Raw genomic sequence first — 14,624 nt, forward strand, 5'->3', positions numbered from 1 at the left:
GTTTTGAAACTTTGCAAGTAAAAGTTTACCTTAGGTGGGAATAAGTCTTTTGGCCTAAAAAGTAAAAACAATCACACACATATATATAAGACTTAGTCGAGGGACCTTTTCTAAAAGCAAAGCAAATGAAAAACATGTAAACATATTTATATATAGCCTAAATGGATCAAATATATTAATTTGGTTCCCTTTGCTTTTGTGCTTTGCAGAAAATAATGGCGTACCCATTTAAACCCGTTTCCATTTGCCAACAGGAAAATAAACCCAGAGATATTTTGTACTTTTGATTCGAAACCAACCAATGCATTGAAGTCATTGCTGTTTTTGCTAGCTTTCTATAATGCTGTACTGCACAAGTTGATTATAAAGATGTATCTTCTGAAAACTGACTGCAATGAGGATAATATTAAACATTGACGACTGTGATCATATATATATATATATATATATTCTAAAGTTAGATTGAGTTAAAGCATTTCTTTTGCTCATGCTTCTGGCTTGGAGTTTCTGTGCAATCTTTCAAATGTAGACATGATCATCTGAAGGATCTTTGTGATAATGAAGTCAACAAATAAATTATATATACAAAGCTTTCTTTTCTTTTGCTCATGCTTTTGGCTTGGAGTTGTTAGCAACTTTTTTTTTTTTTTAATGTGAGTTAACATTAATTATAATTTTAGTTTAATAAAACTGAATAATCGAATAGTCTAATATTAGTTTACAGATGAACTTAAATAATCAATAAAGATAAGTTTAATACACTTAAAGATTATGATCAGGGTAAACGGTTTAGTATGAGTTTTTAGGTTTTTGGATTTTTGATAAGGGTCCAAGTAATTTTTTTTATAAATTGATTAGGTTTTTACTCTAAAATCTATTTTGTTACAACTTTACCCATTAAAAGTCATCGTAAGGGAAATTTTTAAAGTGAAAAATTAGACATAACAAATCTTCAATTTATGGGGATTCTCAAAGATTGTTCAGATTTAAATTGCATGATGTTTCAGATGTTTTTATAACTTTTAATTTAGTATTTTATAACCTGTGCGTAGAATACTCTAATTTAATATTGATTTATTTATTTAATTTATATAAAATAAATCTTACAAGAGTCTCTATGCAATCTTTCAAACGTTCACTCTCAGCTTTTGAATTTGATAAGCTTCAACAAACTATAGTTGGACTTAGTAAAGTCTCTTGACAACATCATCCAAAGGAAGGATCTTAGTGATAATGAAGTCAACAAATAAATGAAAAATAGGGTTCTTTGATTTAAGTACTCGTCTTTTATAATATGTACATAATTAATTGAAAATAACTAAATCAGTAGTGATTGGTGGTCCATCGGGTTGGATAGCAACTAAGTTGACTTAGTCTTAATGTTTAATTTGAACAAATCCAAACTTGAATAGGGGTAGCCCCAGTTCAAGTTTGAATCCAATCGATTTAATTTTACTAATTCGTTAGAAAGTCGTTGACAAATCTATATTGTCTAATGATTTTTCATACACAATGTTGACAGATCTATCTTCTCCAACTTCTTCTTAGGTAATTCTCTCTTTTTTTTCCTCATCTCTAACGATCTGTATTCTTTCTCTTGAACAGCTTGTTTGAAACTTGTCATTAATTCGAACTAGTCTTTCTAAATTTGAACGCATTTAAATATCCCTTAGTTGAGGGTCACTCGAATCCAGCCCATTATTAAAAATGGTGGAGGAGGTTTCTAAAACTGAAAAACTTCTTGGGCCAAGAGGGGTTTATATAGAGTGAAAATTCACAGAGCCCGCCCCAAGAAATCCGCCCAAAGCCTGTTTCTTTCAACAAATACACAACTCAAAATAGCATTCAAGTTATTCAACCAATGTCAAATTCTTTTATTGGCAAAATTTATCTTCTATTTGTGGGCTGGTTAGCAAATAGGAAAATGAATGCATAATTTGATTTAAATTGTATGATGGAATCAAATTATTTAAAAATTATGGTTTAATTTAGTTTAGTTTGTCAAATGATTGGGTTTGAGTTAAAAAATGGCCAAAGGACTATTTCCCACCCAAACTATACTGAATTCTCAAAGTTCTTCTTATTAACTATGAAAATGCCGTTTACCCACTTATGATCGGTTAAATTTAACAGAACCCTAACGCCTGAAAATTTTATCTCTTTTTGCCCCCCTAAACTTTAAAAACTAAAAGTTTTCCCCAGCCTAAGTTTTAAAAAATGACAGTTTTACCCTAGGGTTTCGTTTTGAAATCTCTGACGACATCTCCAACTTTATTACTGACGGTCTCTCCCTCCCGAAGCATCCTCTCCTTCCGACGATCTCTTTCCTCTCATTTGGATGCTTGATCGACATCGAAAAAGCCTTGGGAGACGAAGAACTTCATCAGGGAAGACGATGGACTTCGTCTCTCAAGGTTTCTCCAACACTAATCGGGCGTTCAAATAGGAAGAAAGAGATCGTCGGAAGGAGAAGATGTTTCGAAAGAGAGAGGCCGTCGGCATTGGAGTCGGAGATGTCATCAGAGATTTCAAAACAAAACCCTAGGGTGAAACTGCTATTTTTTAAAACTTAGGCTGGGGAAAACTTTTAATTTTTAAAGTTTAGGGGGTAAAAATAGATTATATTTTAGTTTATTTTTAATATTATAGAAAAAATGATGATTTTACCATTATCGCCGTTAATTTTAACTGCTCATGGATGAGAAAATGATATTTTCGTAGTTAATGGGAAGAACTTTCAAAATTCATCATAATTTAGGTGGAAAATAGTCGTTTGGCCTTAAAAAATTTTTAAATTATTTTTTTCAGTTTGAGTTATAATTTGGGTAATTTTTAAACCAAATCAAATTGTAAATCTTATTGTTTTAAAATACATATATATAATTATATTCTATAAAATTTTTCAATTAGTAATTAGATATACAATTTATTTTTTTATATTTATTTTGTTATTTTTCTTATATATATTGTGTATATATTATATATTTATTTTATATTTTAAAACATTATAATTTAATTAATTTTATTAAATAATATATATTTAAAAATATATAATTTTAATATATCTAAACTGTAATTAAAATTTTTTTAATTTAATTTAGTTTAAAATTTTTTTAATTAATTTCTTTTTAAGTTTGGTTTGACAAAAACTTTAAACCACGACAAACCAAACCGCGTTCACTGTTACAATATAAAACCCGGCCCGATGGCTCATTCATGGTCAAAACCAGTACAGAAGGAACGCTAGATTGACGAGAAAATTTCGACCGGATTGGTGATTGCTGAGTAGAAGATAAATAAAAGAAATCTCGACGGCAACGAACTGTTACAATTTTCAGTTGTATGTAATTCTATTTCCTTTGTTTTCCTCTTTCAAAATTTGTACTGCAGTTGTATTTCGGACTTTTAGGGCTTCAACGATTTTACTATTTTGATTTTCTGATTATGCAATTACTCACTTTGTTTGTTTTGTATTGATTAATCTTTTGCGGGCTTATATTTCTCTTGGTTTAAGAAATTGAAGCTGAAAATACATGTGAATTTTATTTATTGTTTGTTTATTTTTTTGGTTTATGTGTTTGGTAGATAGATAGATAGAGATATGGATGCTTCGTATAATGCAATTGGCGGAAGCGGTGGCAACGGGATCTTGAGTAATCAAACTGACGATGAAGCTATGGCGGCAGCTGCGGAGGAGGCGAAGCAGAACCTAAACGAAGTTACTAACTCAATTCAGAAGACTCTTGTTCTGCTTCACCAGCTCTACCTGACCGTCTCTTCATTCAATGCTGCATCGCAGCTTCCTCTCCTTCAACGGCTGTAATTGTCTTCAAATCTGCTTTCTTTTTCTTACTGCTGTTTGATTTTTGTTTGTTTGATGGTGATTTATTTGTGTTAGGGTTGTTTTTGTAGGAATTCGTTAGTTACAGAGCTCGATAACATGGCTAAATTGTCTGGGAAGTGTGAAATTGAGGTTCCCACGGAAGTTCTTAAGTGAGTTCTTTTTTGTATTTTTATTTTGGTATGGAGGTTATTTTTGTTTCTGCCTGATAATTTATTGTTTCATGTTTAGTTTGATTGATGATGGAAAAAATCCGGATGAATTCACGAGAGATGTTATAAATAACTGCATTGCTAAAAATCAGATCAACAGAGGGAAAACTAATGCTTTCAAGGTAGTTTCTTGTGTTTATGTTTTTTCTTGATTTTAGTTTGATTGTTTGATCAAGTTTGTGAATCATCATTCTGCTTGTGGATTTTGCAGAGTTTACGTAAGCATCTTTTGGAGGAACTTGAGCAGACATTTCCAGATGAAATTGAAGCATACAGGGAGATACGTGCAAGTCCAGCTGCTGTAAGTTGTCACACTGGTGCCTCACGTAAAATGGATATCACAACTGATTGTCCCATTGATTTATTTTTTCTTCTGCTTTTCTTGTTTTCTTTGTGTCAACTAGCTGAGAAGCGTCATTTTTCTACATCTTCTATCTTATTATTATTGCAATTTCTTTATGATCTAAGAATGGTGCACAATCTAAAAATTGAGGCAGTGTATGCATGTTTGAATTTTTAATAGCGTCAAGCTCTTAAAATTAATTTTTACAGCCTCAATAAATGCATACTGAGGTTATGTCAAATGAAATATTCCTATACTCTGTACTTTTCTGCTGATTTGGGACTTGTTACCTTATTGCTTTCACCCAGTCAGTACACATGCTCATTAGTAGGTGCCTGTAACTGTTAATGGTCAAGTGTTTCATCTGCTTCTCCAATTCTTGGAAGGTTCAATATATTTCTATATATTGATTACTGTAGCTTAGGTTAGTGGTAGAACTCATACATTGAATTCAATATATCAAATATTGCAGCTTAGGTTAGTAGTAGAACTCAGACATTGAAATCAAGGGGACTTTGTTCAGTATTTGTAAAAAGAAAAAAAAGGAGATGTCTGCAATTATAGAATTAGGCTAGAATTAAAAAACTTTGTACTGTAAAGTGAATGGATGAAGTTCAGTCGTGGATTTTGCCTCTAAAATTACTTCTTTTTGCATTTAATGGAAAGGCTGCTTGGAAGCTTTTGAACATATTAGGCTCTCAGTCTTGCTCTGTTAGTTTTTCTATACTATTAGCGTAATATACAAGATCTATGCTTCTAATGCAGGATTCAAAACAACTTCGTCAATCACAAAGCATGCAACCAAATGGAGGTGTGAAGGTTAAATCCGAGCTTTAAAATGTTGGTTTATCTAGATGGGTTGGGGTTTTTTGTCTACTTTTCTGTGTCATACTTTGAGTTGCTTGTACTTGATTTCATGGATATGTAGATATAAGTGGCAACATTTATTGCTTCAATTAGAGGGCTGAGCACTTGTGATCAGTTATTTATATATCAATAAAGAATATTCTTTTAGAAGAGTTAATATATTATTCCCTATGAATGTTGCTATGCCAGCATTCATGTACGAGTCATTTCATTGTATATATTTGTCAACTTTAAATTTTGCCACTATTGGAATCATACGTCTCACAAATTTGCTCTATATCACAGAATTCGATTTCCTATGTTCACCCTATAATCTGTGTTGGAAATTTTCTGTACAACCTATCTATTGAAAGTTAACCTAGATTTTGGCGAGTATTGATGATGCGGATTCTTTAGCAGTGGATCAAAGGATATCTAGAATGAGCAACATCCCTACAAGTGATATGCCGGAATTGGAATTCTATCTAAGATGATTCTCCCATTTGTTGCCGATGCTATGATAGTCTCTCCAAACTATGAGGGTATAATCTTACATATTCTGATCTAATTTGAGGGGATGCTGCCCGCTGGTTCAAGACCAGAACTCCCACCATTCTGAAGTAGAACTTGACTCCTTTAGAAAACTGAACTCAAAATTGCACCAGTTTCTCGATGATTCTGTGTGGCCTTCTATGTTAATCACTGCAGTGTTTTCCACAGTGCTTTCAACATCTCCTTTCTTATTCTCAGTGTAAGGCTCAGAGCTTATATGATCATTACATTCAGATACAAGGATGGAAACTTCTTTCAGTTCAGTTGTTGTGTCCTCGTTCATGCATTTGACATCTCCGCTGATTTCATCATGGTCCAGTGCTGAATTTTCTATGCCATGTTGATGCTTCCCAAGCATAGTCTTTAGTGTTTGTAACTGTTGAAACGACAAAATTCTTTCAGTTCAGAGCATTAGAAGCCATGGTTAGCGTGTTGATATATATGCAACCAGAGAAAAGAGAAGCGGGTACCTGGACAATCAATGAGTGATGCTCTTCTTTCAAGGACTCATAGCTGCAAGCTAGAGTGTCAAATTTTGCTTTGAGCTTGCTATAATCGAGCTCAATCTGCTTAATCTTCAGTCTTGCTCGACGATTTTGGAACCATGTCGCCACCTGACGAGGTTGTAGACCAAGCTCCTCAGCCAGCTGCTGTTTCATCCTGGACTCTGGTCTTGACTCCGACTCAAACATGAATTCCAGGTACTTGATTTGTGTATCGCTGAATTTTCTCTTACTTGCTATCTGCTGCATATCCAAATCTTGGCCTGGTAAAATGGCTTCAAATTTCACTGTTGTTTATGTGGTCGATCAAACTCAAAGCTTGCTCCTGGCCTGGTGGGCGTAGTTATGTTTGCAGAGGTGAACTGGGTGATGGATTTTCAACAAATAAATACATTCATAGTCAGGGAAGTGATGTGAAAATTCCCTCGAGTGGGCCTCAAGCTTGGTCTAGCTGGGGAAAATTTTTCTGGATGTACTCAGATTTTTTGCGTTTAATTTGGACCACCTGTCATTGGATATTTCTGTGTTGTACTCTCACGGCCACCGACATTGTGATTCATATTCATTTGTCTGGTTGACTGTTTCTACAGCACACAATCTTCAGGAGGCTAGCTAAATCCTTCTCGAACAGTCAATTTTCTGCTCCATTCTTACATGGATGTAAATACCCCTGATAAAACAGACAGGTTATTCACCGGATTTTCAGGTAATTTGCTTAAAAACTAGGATTAAGATTTTTGAACTTGTATTCATTTTAGATCTGCACTAATAGGTAATAAATTTTTGCGGATAAATTAGGTATATCTATGGGTCATCCGTTATTTTGCATATTTATCCTCTTCTTCCTCGTCAATATCAAATTTACAACATTTTTAATATAAATTTTACATATTTTTCTTTCTTTTGATATGAAATTAACTCAAATTCATTATAAAATTAAAAAATTTATTATATTAAAAATAAATTTAAAAAATATGAGTGTCAAATATTTTATTATAAATATTTATTCAGTGTTTAATATTAAAAATTTTCAAATCTATAAAAAATATTTTTATAATTTAAGATAAATTTTTATTTCTCTACGAAATAGTTATATATTGAGGAGAAAAATATTAAAATTTAATAAATAAATATATTAAAATAATAAAAACAAAATAAAAAATAAAAAATTAATATTAGTAGGTAATTCATAAATATGAGTATAGATTTTGTTTTTAGATTTTATAATTTAAAATATATTTTAATAATTTAAAGAGTTTATAAAATATTTAATTTATCTTATCTTATCATCTTCAAACAATATAATATATATATACAAACCCTAAATTTTTCTCATACTTTATCATTGTAAAATTTATGGGATTAACATTCATCCCTCTTGTATATTTGCATGGGTGTTAACACTTTCTCGATTACTCATTCCTTCAAACTGATTACATGGGGTTTTGGGTCAGATTTCATGGTACAATGAATCATTCAACATTTGGGAATTGGGGATCTGTAACTTTTCCAAAAGACTAACACGTTGATTAGAAGTCATTTATCCAGAGAGGGTGGCAACCTTTAATCATTGCTAACGACAAAGCCATGGCCGATGGGTCTTCGTTAAACCAATCTCAAAATGCCACGGCTGTGACATGTCAAAACAAGGGTCTCCTTGAATGATTTCAGGAATTGGAACGTGGCTCTTGAGTTGTGGTTGTGGGAACGATGGTCCAGCTGAAGCTTGTCTTGAAGCGTTTGAAGAATGCAGTGGACTCCATTTCAGGTAGACAAAGCTGATTCTTGAAGATTTCGATCGTCAGTCTTTGTTGTCCAACCGTAACCAAGTCTCCTTCAATTACAGTTTCATTTTCTTGCTACGGCATTTGCAATTTTCATGAGTCTCTTTAGAATTGGATCGTTATCAAATCAATCATTTTATTGATTTATGATTTGATTGATTTAACTAAGTAATCAATTAATTTAGTTTATTATCAAATTATTATGTATTTTTAAAATAATATTAAATATTTTTCATATTTTTTAAATATAAAATATATAAAAAATAATTTTAAATATTTTAATTAAATAATTGACACTTTATTATATAAATTAAAAAAATTAATTATAAATTATTAGTTTTAAATAATTTTTTTAGTTCAATAAATTTATCAAGTTCAATTGAATTTTAAATGAGCTAATATTTATTATATACATTGAATTGAATTGTGAAACTATACTGCATTGTAGACTAGCTCACGGTTCAACCAATTGAACTTAATAAACCCGGTCGAACCGGTCTGGGTTTAAAACACTTATTTTCATCAATTGAAAGCAGCTTCAAGATTTTCCCTTTTAAGGACAATAACTTCGTCTGTACGCACAGGCAGTTTTGAGCCCAAATGGTTGGGCCTGTTGACATCCATAACATCTGACTTGAGAGCACTTTAAAAGCCCAATATATGAAAATTAATATATTTTTGCCATGGATTTCCATTTATGAGTAACGCACGGACATTTAGTTTTACATACTCAATTGAGTATTTAACTAATATATTATTTTATGTATAATTTTATTTTTAATTTAAAATAATTTAATTACATAATAACATATTATTTAAATATTCTATTAAATACTTAAAATTAAGTACGTATAGTTTTATTGTTAATTTAAAAGTATTAAATTAAAAGGAATCATTGGGATTAAATGGATTCAAGTTGAGTTAGCTCGGTCATGGTTTGGTGTTTAGCTCTAAATAAATTGAATTCAAGTATAGGTAGTCCTAGCTCAAGTTCAAGTTAAATTGATACGGATCGAATAAGTCATAGGTAAACTCATCGTCTTAAAGGACATTTTTGACAACATTTCTTCTTCTTCTTCAGCATTTTTCGACAGTTTGTTCAACAATTTTATAGCCAGCTCTAACAAGTTTGAGCTCAAGATGAACTTATGGATTTAAGTGAAATTTAAGCTGGTTCATACTCAAATTTAGTTTGATTTGAATCCACCCTTACGACTGCATATGGATAGAACAAAAATGGTAATAACTCCTAGAATAACATTATGGACTTATGCCATAAAAATATTTGTTTGACAGTTGATATTAATCTTTTATGAGAATTAATTGATTACAAGAACGAGGAAATTACACATGAGAGTAATGGAAACTTCGGTAAGTGAATATAAATTCAACCACAAATAAATTATTATACCTATTTCGATCTTCTCAACTCTTATCAAATTTGAGCTCTCTTAAGCAAGAGAGCAGGATCTCCTGTTAGCAAATCAGAAATGTTGCTGGAAGTAATTTAAACTTTCCTCTCATGATCGAAACCTCAAACTTTTGGCATTTAAGTTTATGGTTGTTAAATCGGGTATTATATCATTTATCAAAAACCAAATTTTCTGTCATATATATTGAGTATCATATAATACAATTTTTTAAAAATAAAATAATAATAAAAAGATCTAATTCACTCGTCATATTTTAGAAAATATCATAAACATCTGTGAAAATTTAATATTTCTCATATATACTTTTATTATATCATTATTTTCTTTATAAAATATATCAAATCATATCAATAATATGTATCGTATCATAAGATACATATCGTATTGTATGATACATCCGTTGTATCGTATTAATTTGATATACCTCATGATATATATTATTTTTTACCTATATCATATCATATCGTAAGATATTTATCATATATCGTATGATACTGATAATTATACCCAAGTTATCTTTAAGCTCATGTAAAAGATTTGGGAGGTTATGGTATCCAACTTTTTAGTAAAATTAAGGTCAAATGACTTATTCCCACATGAAGATTAGTGTTTTCTTAAGTTTCCATCCAAAAATTAGTGTTTTTTCAAGTTTTCATCCATTAACTTTAAAATACTTAAACACCCATCGATCTATTAATTTTTCTAGTTATTATTAGAGGTAAAATCATCATTTAAAAAAATTTAGAAAAACAAAAAATTTATCACATTTCTCTCTCTAGATTTAAATAAAAATCTAACAATTTACCCCCACCTCCTCACCCAAGGTTTGAAAAGTAACAAAATTTCCTATGGGGTTTGGAATTTTTTGCAAGTGCTTTTTCGGTGATCGGAGCCAACCTTCCCCACCCATCTTTTGTTAGTTGCCGAAGGAGAAGGAAGGGCACCACTTTTATCTTTGTCTGATGCTTGAATGGGAACGAGAATCTCAGTCACAATGCTCAATTTGACAATGACTACTATAGGATGATGTTCGGGTGTTTGGACGATGACGAGAGATGCTCGGACAACATTAGTGAGACTAATCGTGCAACCAAAATTCTAGTGTCATTCGAGCATCATGGTCGAGATTTGTCACCCTTCAAGTATTGGGCAAATTGGTTAGCCTTCCTTCTTCTTTTGCCGCCGATGAAACATGGTGGGGAAGACTAGCTCCGATTGTTGGAGAAGCCTTTGGAAAAAATTTCGAATCCTATAAAAGAATTTGTCATTTTTCAAATCTTGAGCGAGGAGGTATGAGGGTAAATAATTAGATTTTTAAATTTATAGAAGAAAATATAATAAATTTTTAATTTTTTAAAATTTTTTATTAAATAATAATATTATTTCAGTTTTTTAAAATTAATAAATAAAAATGTAAGAAAACACTAACCTTTGGTGGAAATTAGGCCATTGGCCTAAAATTAAACAATGTCCAACAGCTGCTGAAAGTTGGTGCCGTCTTAAATGAATTGGAAACGAAATTCAAGGTACCGCTGTATGCATGTTTGAGTTTGAAGTTTCAAACTTCAAAAAAAATTTCACCCACGTAAGCTTGGGTTCTAATTTCTACGTTGTTTAGTCTTCAGAGAATCTTCTTTCTCAACCAAGACCTACTAGGGTCGGCTCCCCTAAAAGCCTCCCTCCTCCTCATCTTTTTCACTTTTCAACCACTCTTGCACCTAATGCTATTGGCAGCTGCGAGGTTTAGACTTAAATATACAAAAGCCAAATTAATTTATTGAATTACTAAAGCAAGCAACATTATGATATTTATTTCACGCCCTTTTGTGACCAAATTTGATCACAATCTTTTATTTTATACAGCCTTTCATGGTCTGATTCCTCAAGCTGCGCACATAATGACAAAAACACAGTGACAGTAGCTAGCTCAACCGAGTTTGTGACAAGTATTAATCTAAACTTTGAATATTTTGGGCGCGTTGTGTTCAGGTATTTAATAATTAATTGGAGATTTTATTTGATTTATTAAATAATAAAATATTATGATAATATTCTATTAATAATAGTGATATAACTGGTAATGTAAAAATAATTAGATTATCAGTTCTACTCTAACTATTAAAATATTATCAGGGTAATTCTAATTTTGTTATAATTCTATTTTTACTTATTAACTTATTAGGATAAAAATAGTTATATTTTTAATTAATATAATAAATATTATAAAAGCCAAATAATCTTTAGGATAATTTAGTAAAATAATATCTTAATATTCTTTTACTGTATCTAACCAAATATAATAATTATTTATACCTAAAATTTTTTATCTAATATAGCTATAATTTATATCCAATAATCTTTTTGTTATTTATCTTTGTGATAATTTTTTATTTTTAATAATTAAAATTACCTGAATCAAACACATCATTGAAGTAAAGCAAGAGACTATGTCGGTAATGTTTGAGGTGGGAATTGGAAAATTTATCTTTTTCTTATATTAGATCTACGTATTAATAATGGTATACATTGTATACTGTCGACATTTTAGGTAATGTAATTAGAGCTCCTTTTGTTGTGATCAAATGGTGTAATAAAATTATTGGACTTTAGACATATTTCACTGATATTATTTTTTAGAGTAATACTATATGTATAAACTTTCATGTTCAATATGATGTGATGGTATCTGATTGAGTGATTTTGAAGTAAGAAAAAAAATACATAATTGCATCACCCAATTATAAATTGTTATCTCAGGTTGTATACAAAAATTTGTATAATTTTTGTATGCATGGTTTTATTCTATTTTTGGTATGGGCTTTGTAATGTGTAGAAACCATATTTATAAAATTTTATTATTTATAATGGGTTAATATAAAATATAATATAAATAGGTCGAGGTCCCGGTCTAATCTTATTTTTGTCTACATAATTACTTGTATCTCATCTCCAAATGATACAGAGAGGTTTTCTCTGTAACTGGGTTCTAAATATAGAAGATGTTCAACCACATGATTTTATGTTACTATGGATTTAGATTAGTTTTTGCAAACATCTTTTCTTTGAGATAAGATCTTGATTTGATGGCTTCAGGTTTATTTCACCATTATAATTCTTACATTTGGAAGTAAAGAGACAATGGGGTAGGAAATGGGAACTAAGAACAAAAATCTAGATAAAGTTTGGTGCCTCCTGGATTCGTTAGGTCAATGGTCATGAAATTAGGGCGCCTGGGAAAGAGAGACCTAGAATGCTTTCAAAATTTTCATGTTGTTTGAGTCAAAATGATCACTTTTGGCTCTCTACAAATTCCTTGATTTCAAGCAAAGGACTCTGCATGTTAGGAAAATAATGAGCATTTATTAGAGAATTCTTGTAGTACATACATACATACAAAAAGATATTTTATATTTATATATAAATATATATATACCCTATAATATTTATATATTTTATAAAATGATAAAAATATAATTTGATTGTTAAAACTAATATTTAATTTCAACTTTATTAAAAAAGTATAATGCAAATAAAAAGGAGAAAGCATGAGATATTTCTCAGACTTTTGTCTACTCTCTCTTATTTTGACTTCTCTCACTTTAAGGGAATCTAAGGTTCTGGTTCTACTCATTAATCTAACCTAGATTCAATTGACGATGTAAAATACGGTTTTACAGTGAGTTTTCTTTTTGCAATCATTTTCATTTTGTAAAATGTAAGGTGTGGATTAATCTTACCAGTTTGTAATTTGTTGTATGCTTGTATAAGTTTTGTAAAATGAGATATTTGTGTATTGTTTCTCATTACGATAATAAAATATCGAAGTATTTTTTTAATTTATACTTTGTTCAACACTTTTACTATTCTTGAGTTTCCGGCTATTTTTGTTCTTATTCTTGTGTTTAGAGTTGATTTTATGGTGTATTTGCTTTGATTCTTGAAGAGTATTGTAGATTTCTAGTGTTTCATTTTAAACTTTAAAGATATGTTTGGTTTAGACAATATTTTATTATCAAAAATGAAATATTACTATAAAGATAAATTATCTTCAAGATCACCAGTATAAATTTTCATTATATTCGACAAAAATGGGTAAATATAAATAATATTATGTCTGGTTAGATATAAGAAAAAATACTAAGATATTATTTTATTTAAATATCCGTAGATATAACTATTATACCATATTCTTTATGTTTTTTATATTAATTTAAAGTGAGGGTATTTTATTTTAAAAATTATTAAATAAATATAAAATTAAGATAACCTTAAGATAACCTTAATTTTTTAATATTTAAATTTGAGATGGTAATAAAATTATCTCATATATTACTTATCATATTACTGTTAATAATAAAATAATATAAATTTTTTTCTTATTTCATAAATTAAATAAAATAATAAAAAATAAATTATTAAAATAATTTTTATTTATTAGAAACCAACCGTATCTTTTATCATTTTGACATAATTGTCATTTTGGCATTATTGGGTTATCATTTTGACATAATTGTCATTTTGGCATTATTGGGTGGGGAATAATAATTGTTATCTCTTTTAGAAATAGCCTCTAGATTAGAACCATTTACTCACTTTCGTACCCCATTGAATTTCACACTAATATATGCAATTCTCGTGACTACTTGGATATTGATGTTTTCTTTTCAAAAATTAGTGCTACTTCCCAACACAACGCACCCACCCTTTTACACAAAATTAATTAATGTGATGTATACTGATGCTTCGAAACTTTAATGCAATCGCTGAACACAGCATGCCTTTTTAATATGATTTATATTATGTTTTTGTAAGGAGAGGGGTAATGGTAGATTCGAATCGAATCAGTTTAGGTTTAAGTCTATATTTGATTCAAATAAGTTAAATCTAGGTTGGAGTTTTACTTTGATGATTAGGTTTGAATTCAATTTGTTTATCCCTTTAGTAACACTAATTATTCTTTGATGACTGATCACATCATATCTTAACAAATAATAGTAATCTTTCAACGAAATTATCTACTAACTTGAATGAACCTAAATTTGTTAACAATAATACAAATTTGATTCAATTTAAATCGAATCAATATAAAATTATATTAATTTAAATTTAG

The 14,624-nt window shown here is 30.0% G+C and overlaps 2 protein-coding genes and 1 long non-coding RNA gene across 4 annotated transcripts; 2 read left to right on the forward strand and 1 right to left on the reverse strand.

Moving 5' to 3' along the window:
• Window positions 1-3,179: 3,179 nt before the first annotated feature.
• Window positions 3,180-5,420, forward strand: LOC123204586 (mediator of RNA polymerase II transcription subunit 10b-like). Of its 2 annotated transcripts, none has more exons than XM_044621325.1 (6): window positions 3,180-3,340; window positions 3,586-3,819; window positions 3,913-3,993; window positions 4,073-4,175; window positions 4,265-4,354; window positions 5,162-5,420. In XM_044621325.1, exons 2-6 carry the CDS (start codon window positions 3,602-3,604, stop codon window positions 5,231-5,233), a joined length of 564 nt encoding a protein of 187 aa, XP_044477260.1. In that variant the 5' UTR covers window positions 3,180-3,340; window positions 3,586-3,601; the 3' UTR covers window positions 5,234-5,420. The 2 variants fall into 2 exon arrangements, with proteins under 2 accessions (XP_044477260.1, XP_044477261.1); XM_044621326.1 differs by having other exon boundaries at window positions 3,182-3,340; window positions 3,590-3,819.
• A 102-nt stretch (window positions 5,421-5,522) lies between these two features.
• Window positions 5,523-6,874, reverse strand: LOC123204584 (homeobox-leucine zipper protein ATHB-12-like). Its single transcript, XM_044621324.1, has 2 exons — window positions 6,265-6,874; window positions 5,523-6,170 (listed from the first exon to the last, which is right to left on the reverse strand). Exons 1-2 carry the CDS (start codon window positions 6,544-6,546, stop codon window positions 5,835-5,837), a joined length of 618 nt encoding a protein of 205 aa, XP_044477259.1. The 5' UTR covers window positions 6,547-6,874; the 3' UTR covers window positions 5,523-5,834.
• On the forward strand, window positions 6,361-8,159 carry LOC123204587. The gene is made up of 3 exons (XR_006499581.1): window positions 6,361-6,495; window positions 6,888-7,003; window positions 7,752-8,159. It is a non-coding gene; the product is annotated as an uncharacterized LOC123204587 (long non-coding RNA).
• Window positions 8,160-14,624: the final 6,465 nt, after the last annotated feature.

The sequence above is a fragment of the Mangifera indica genome, chromosome 20, assembly GCF_011075055.1.
Source record: "Mangifera indica cultivar Alphonso chromosome 20, CATAS_Mindica_2.1, whole genome shotgun sequence".
Lineage (NCBI taxonomy): Eukaryota > Viridiplantae > Streptophyta > Magnoliopsida > Sapindales > Anacardiaceae > Mangifera > Mangifera indica.

What these genes read in the sequence shown, in the direction of transcription:
- LOC123204586 (XM_044621325.1), top strand. Translation starts at nt 3,602, where the DNA reads ATGGATGCTTCGTATAATGCAATTGGCGGAAGCGGTGGCAACGGGATC. An exon ending in GTTCCCACGGAAGTTCTTAA is followed by an intron (nt 3,994 to 4,072) that starts GTGAGTTCTTTT and finishes TTTCATGTTTAG; the next exon opens with TTTGATTGATGATGGAAAAA. An exon ending in TACGTGCAAGTCCAGCTGCT is followed by an intron (nt 4,355 to 5,161) that starts GTAAGTTGTCAC and finishes CTTCTAATGCAG; the next exon opens with GATTCAAAACAACTTCGTCA.
- LOC123204584 (XM_044621324.1), bottom strand. Translation starts at nt 6,546, where the DNA reads ATGCAGCAGATAGCAAGTAAGAGAAAATTCAGCGATACACAAATCAAG. An exon ending in ATCACTCATTGATTGTCCAG is followed by an intron (nt 6,171 to 6,264) that starts GTACCCGCTTCT and finishes TCGTTTCAACAG; the next exon opens with TTACAAACACTAAAGACTAT.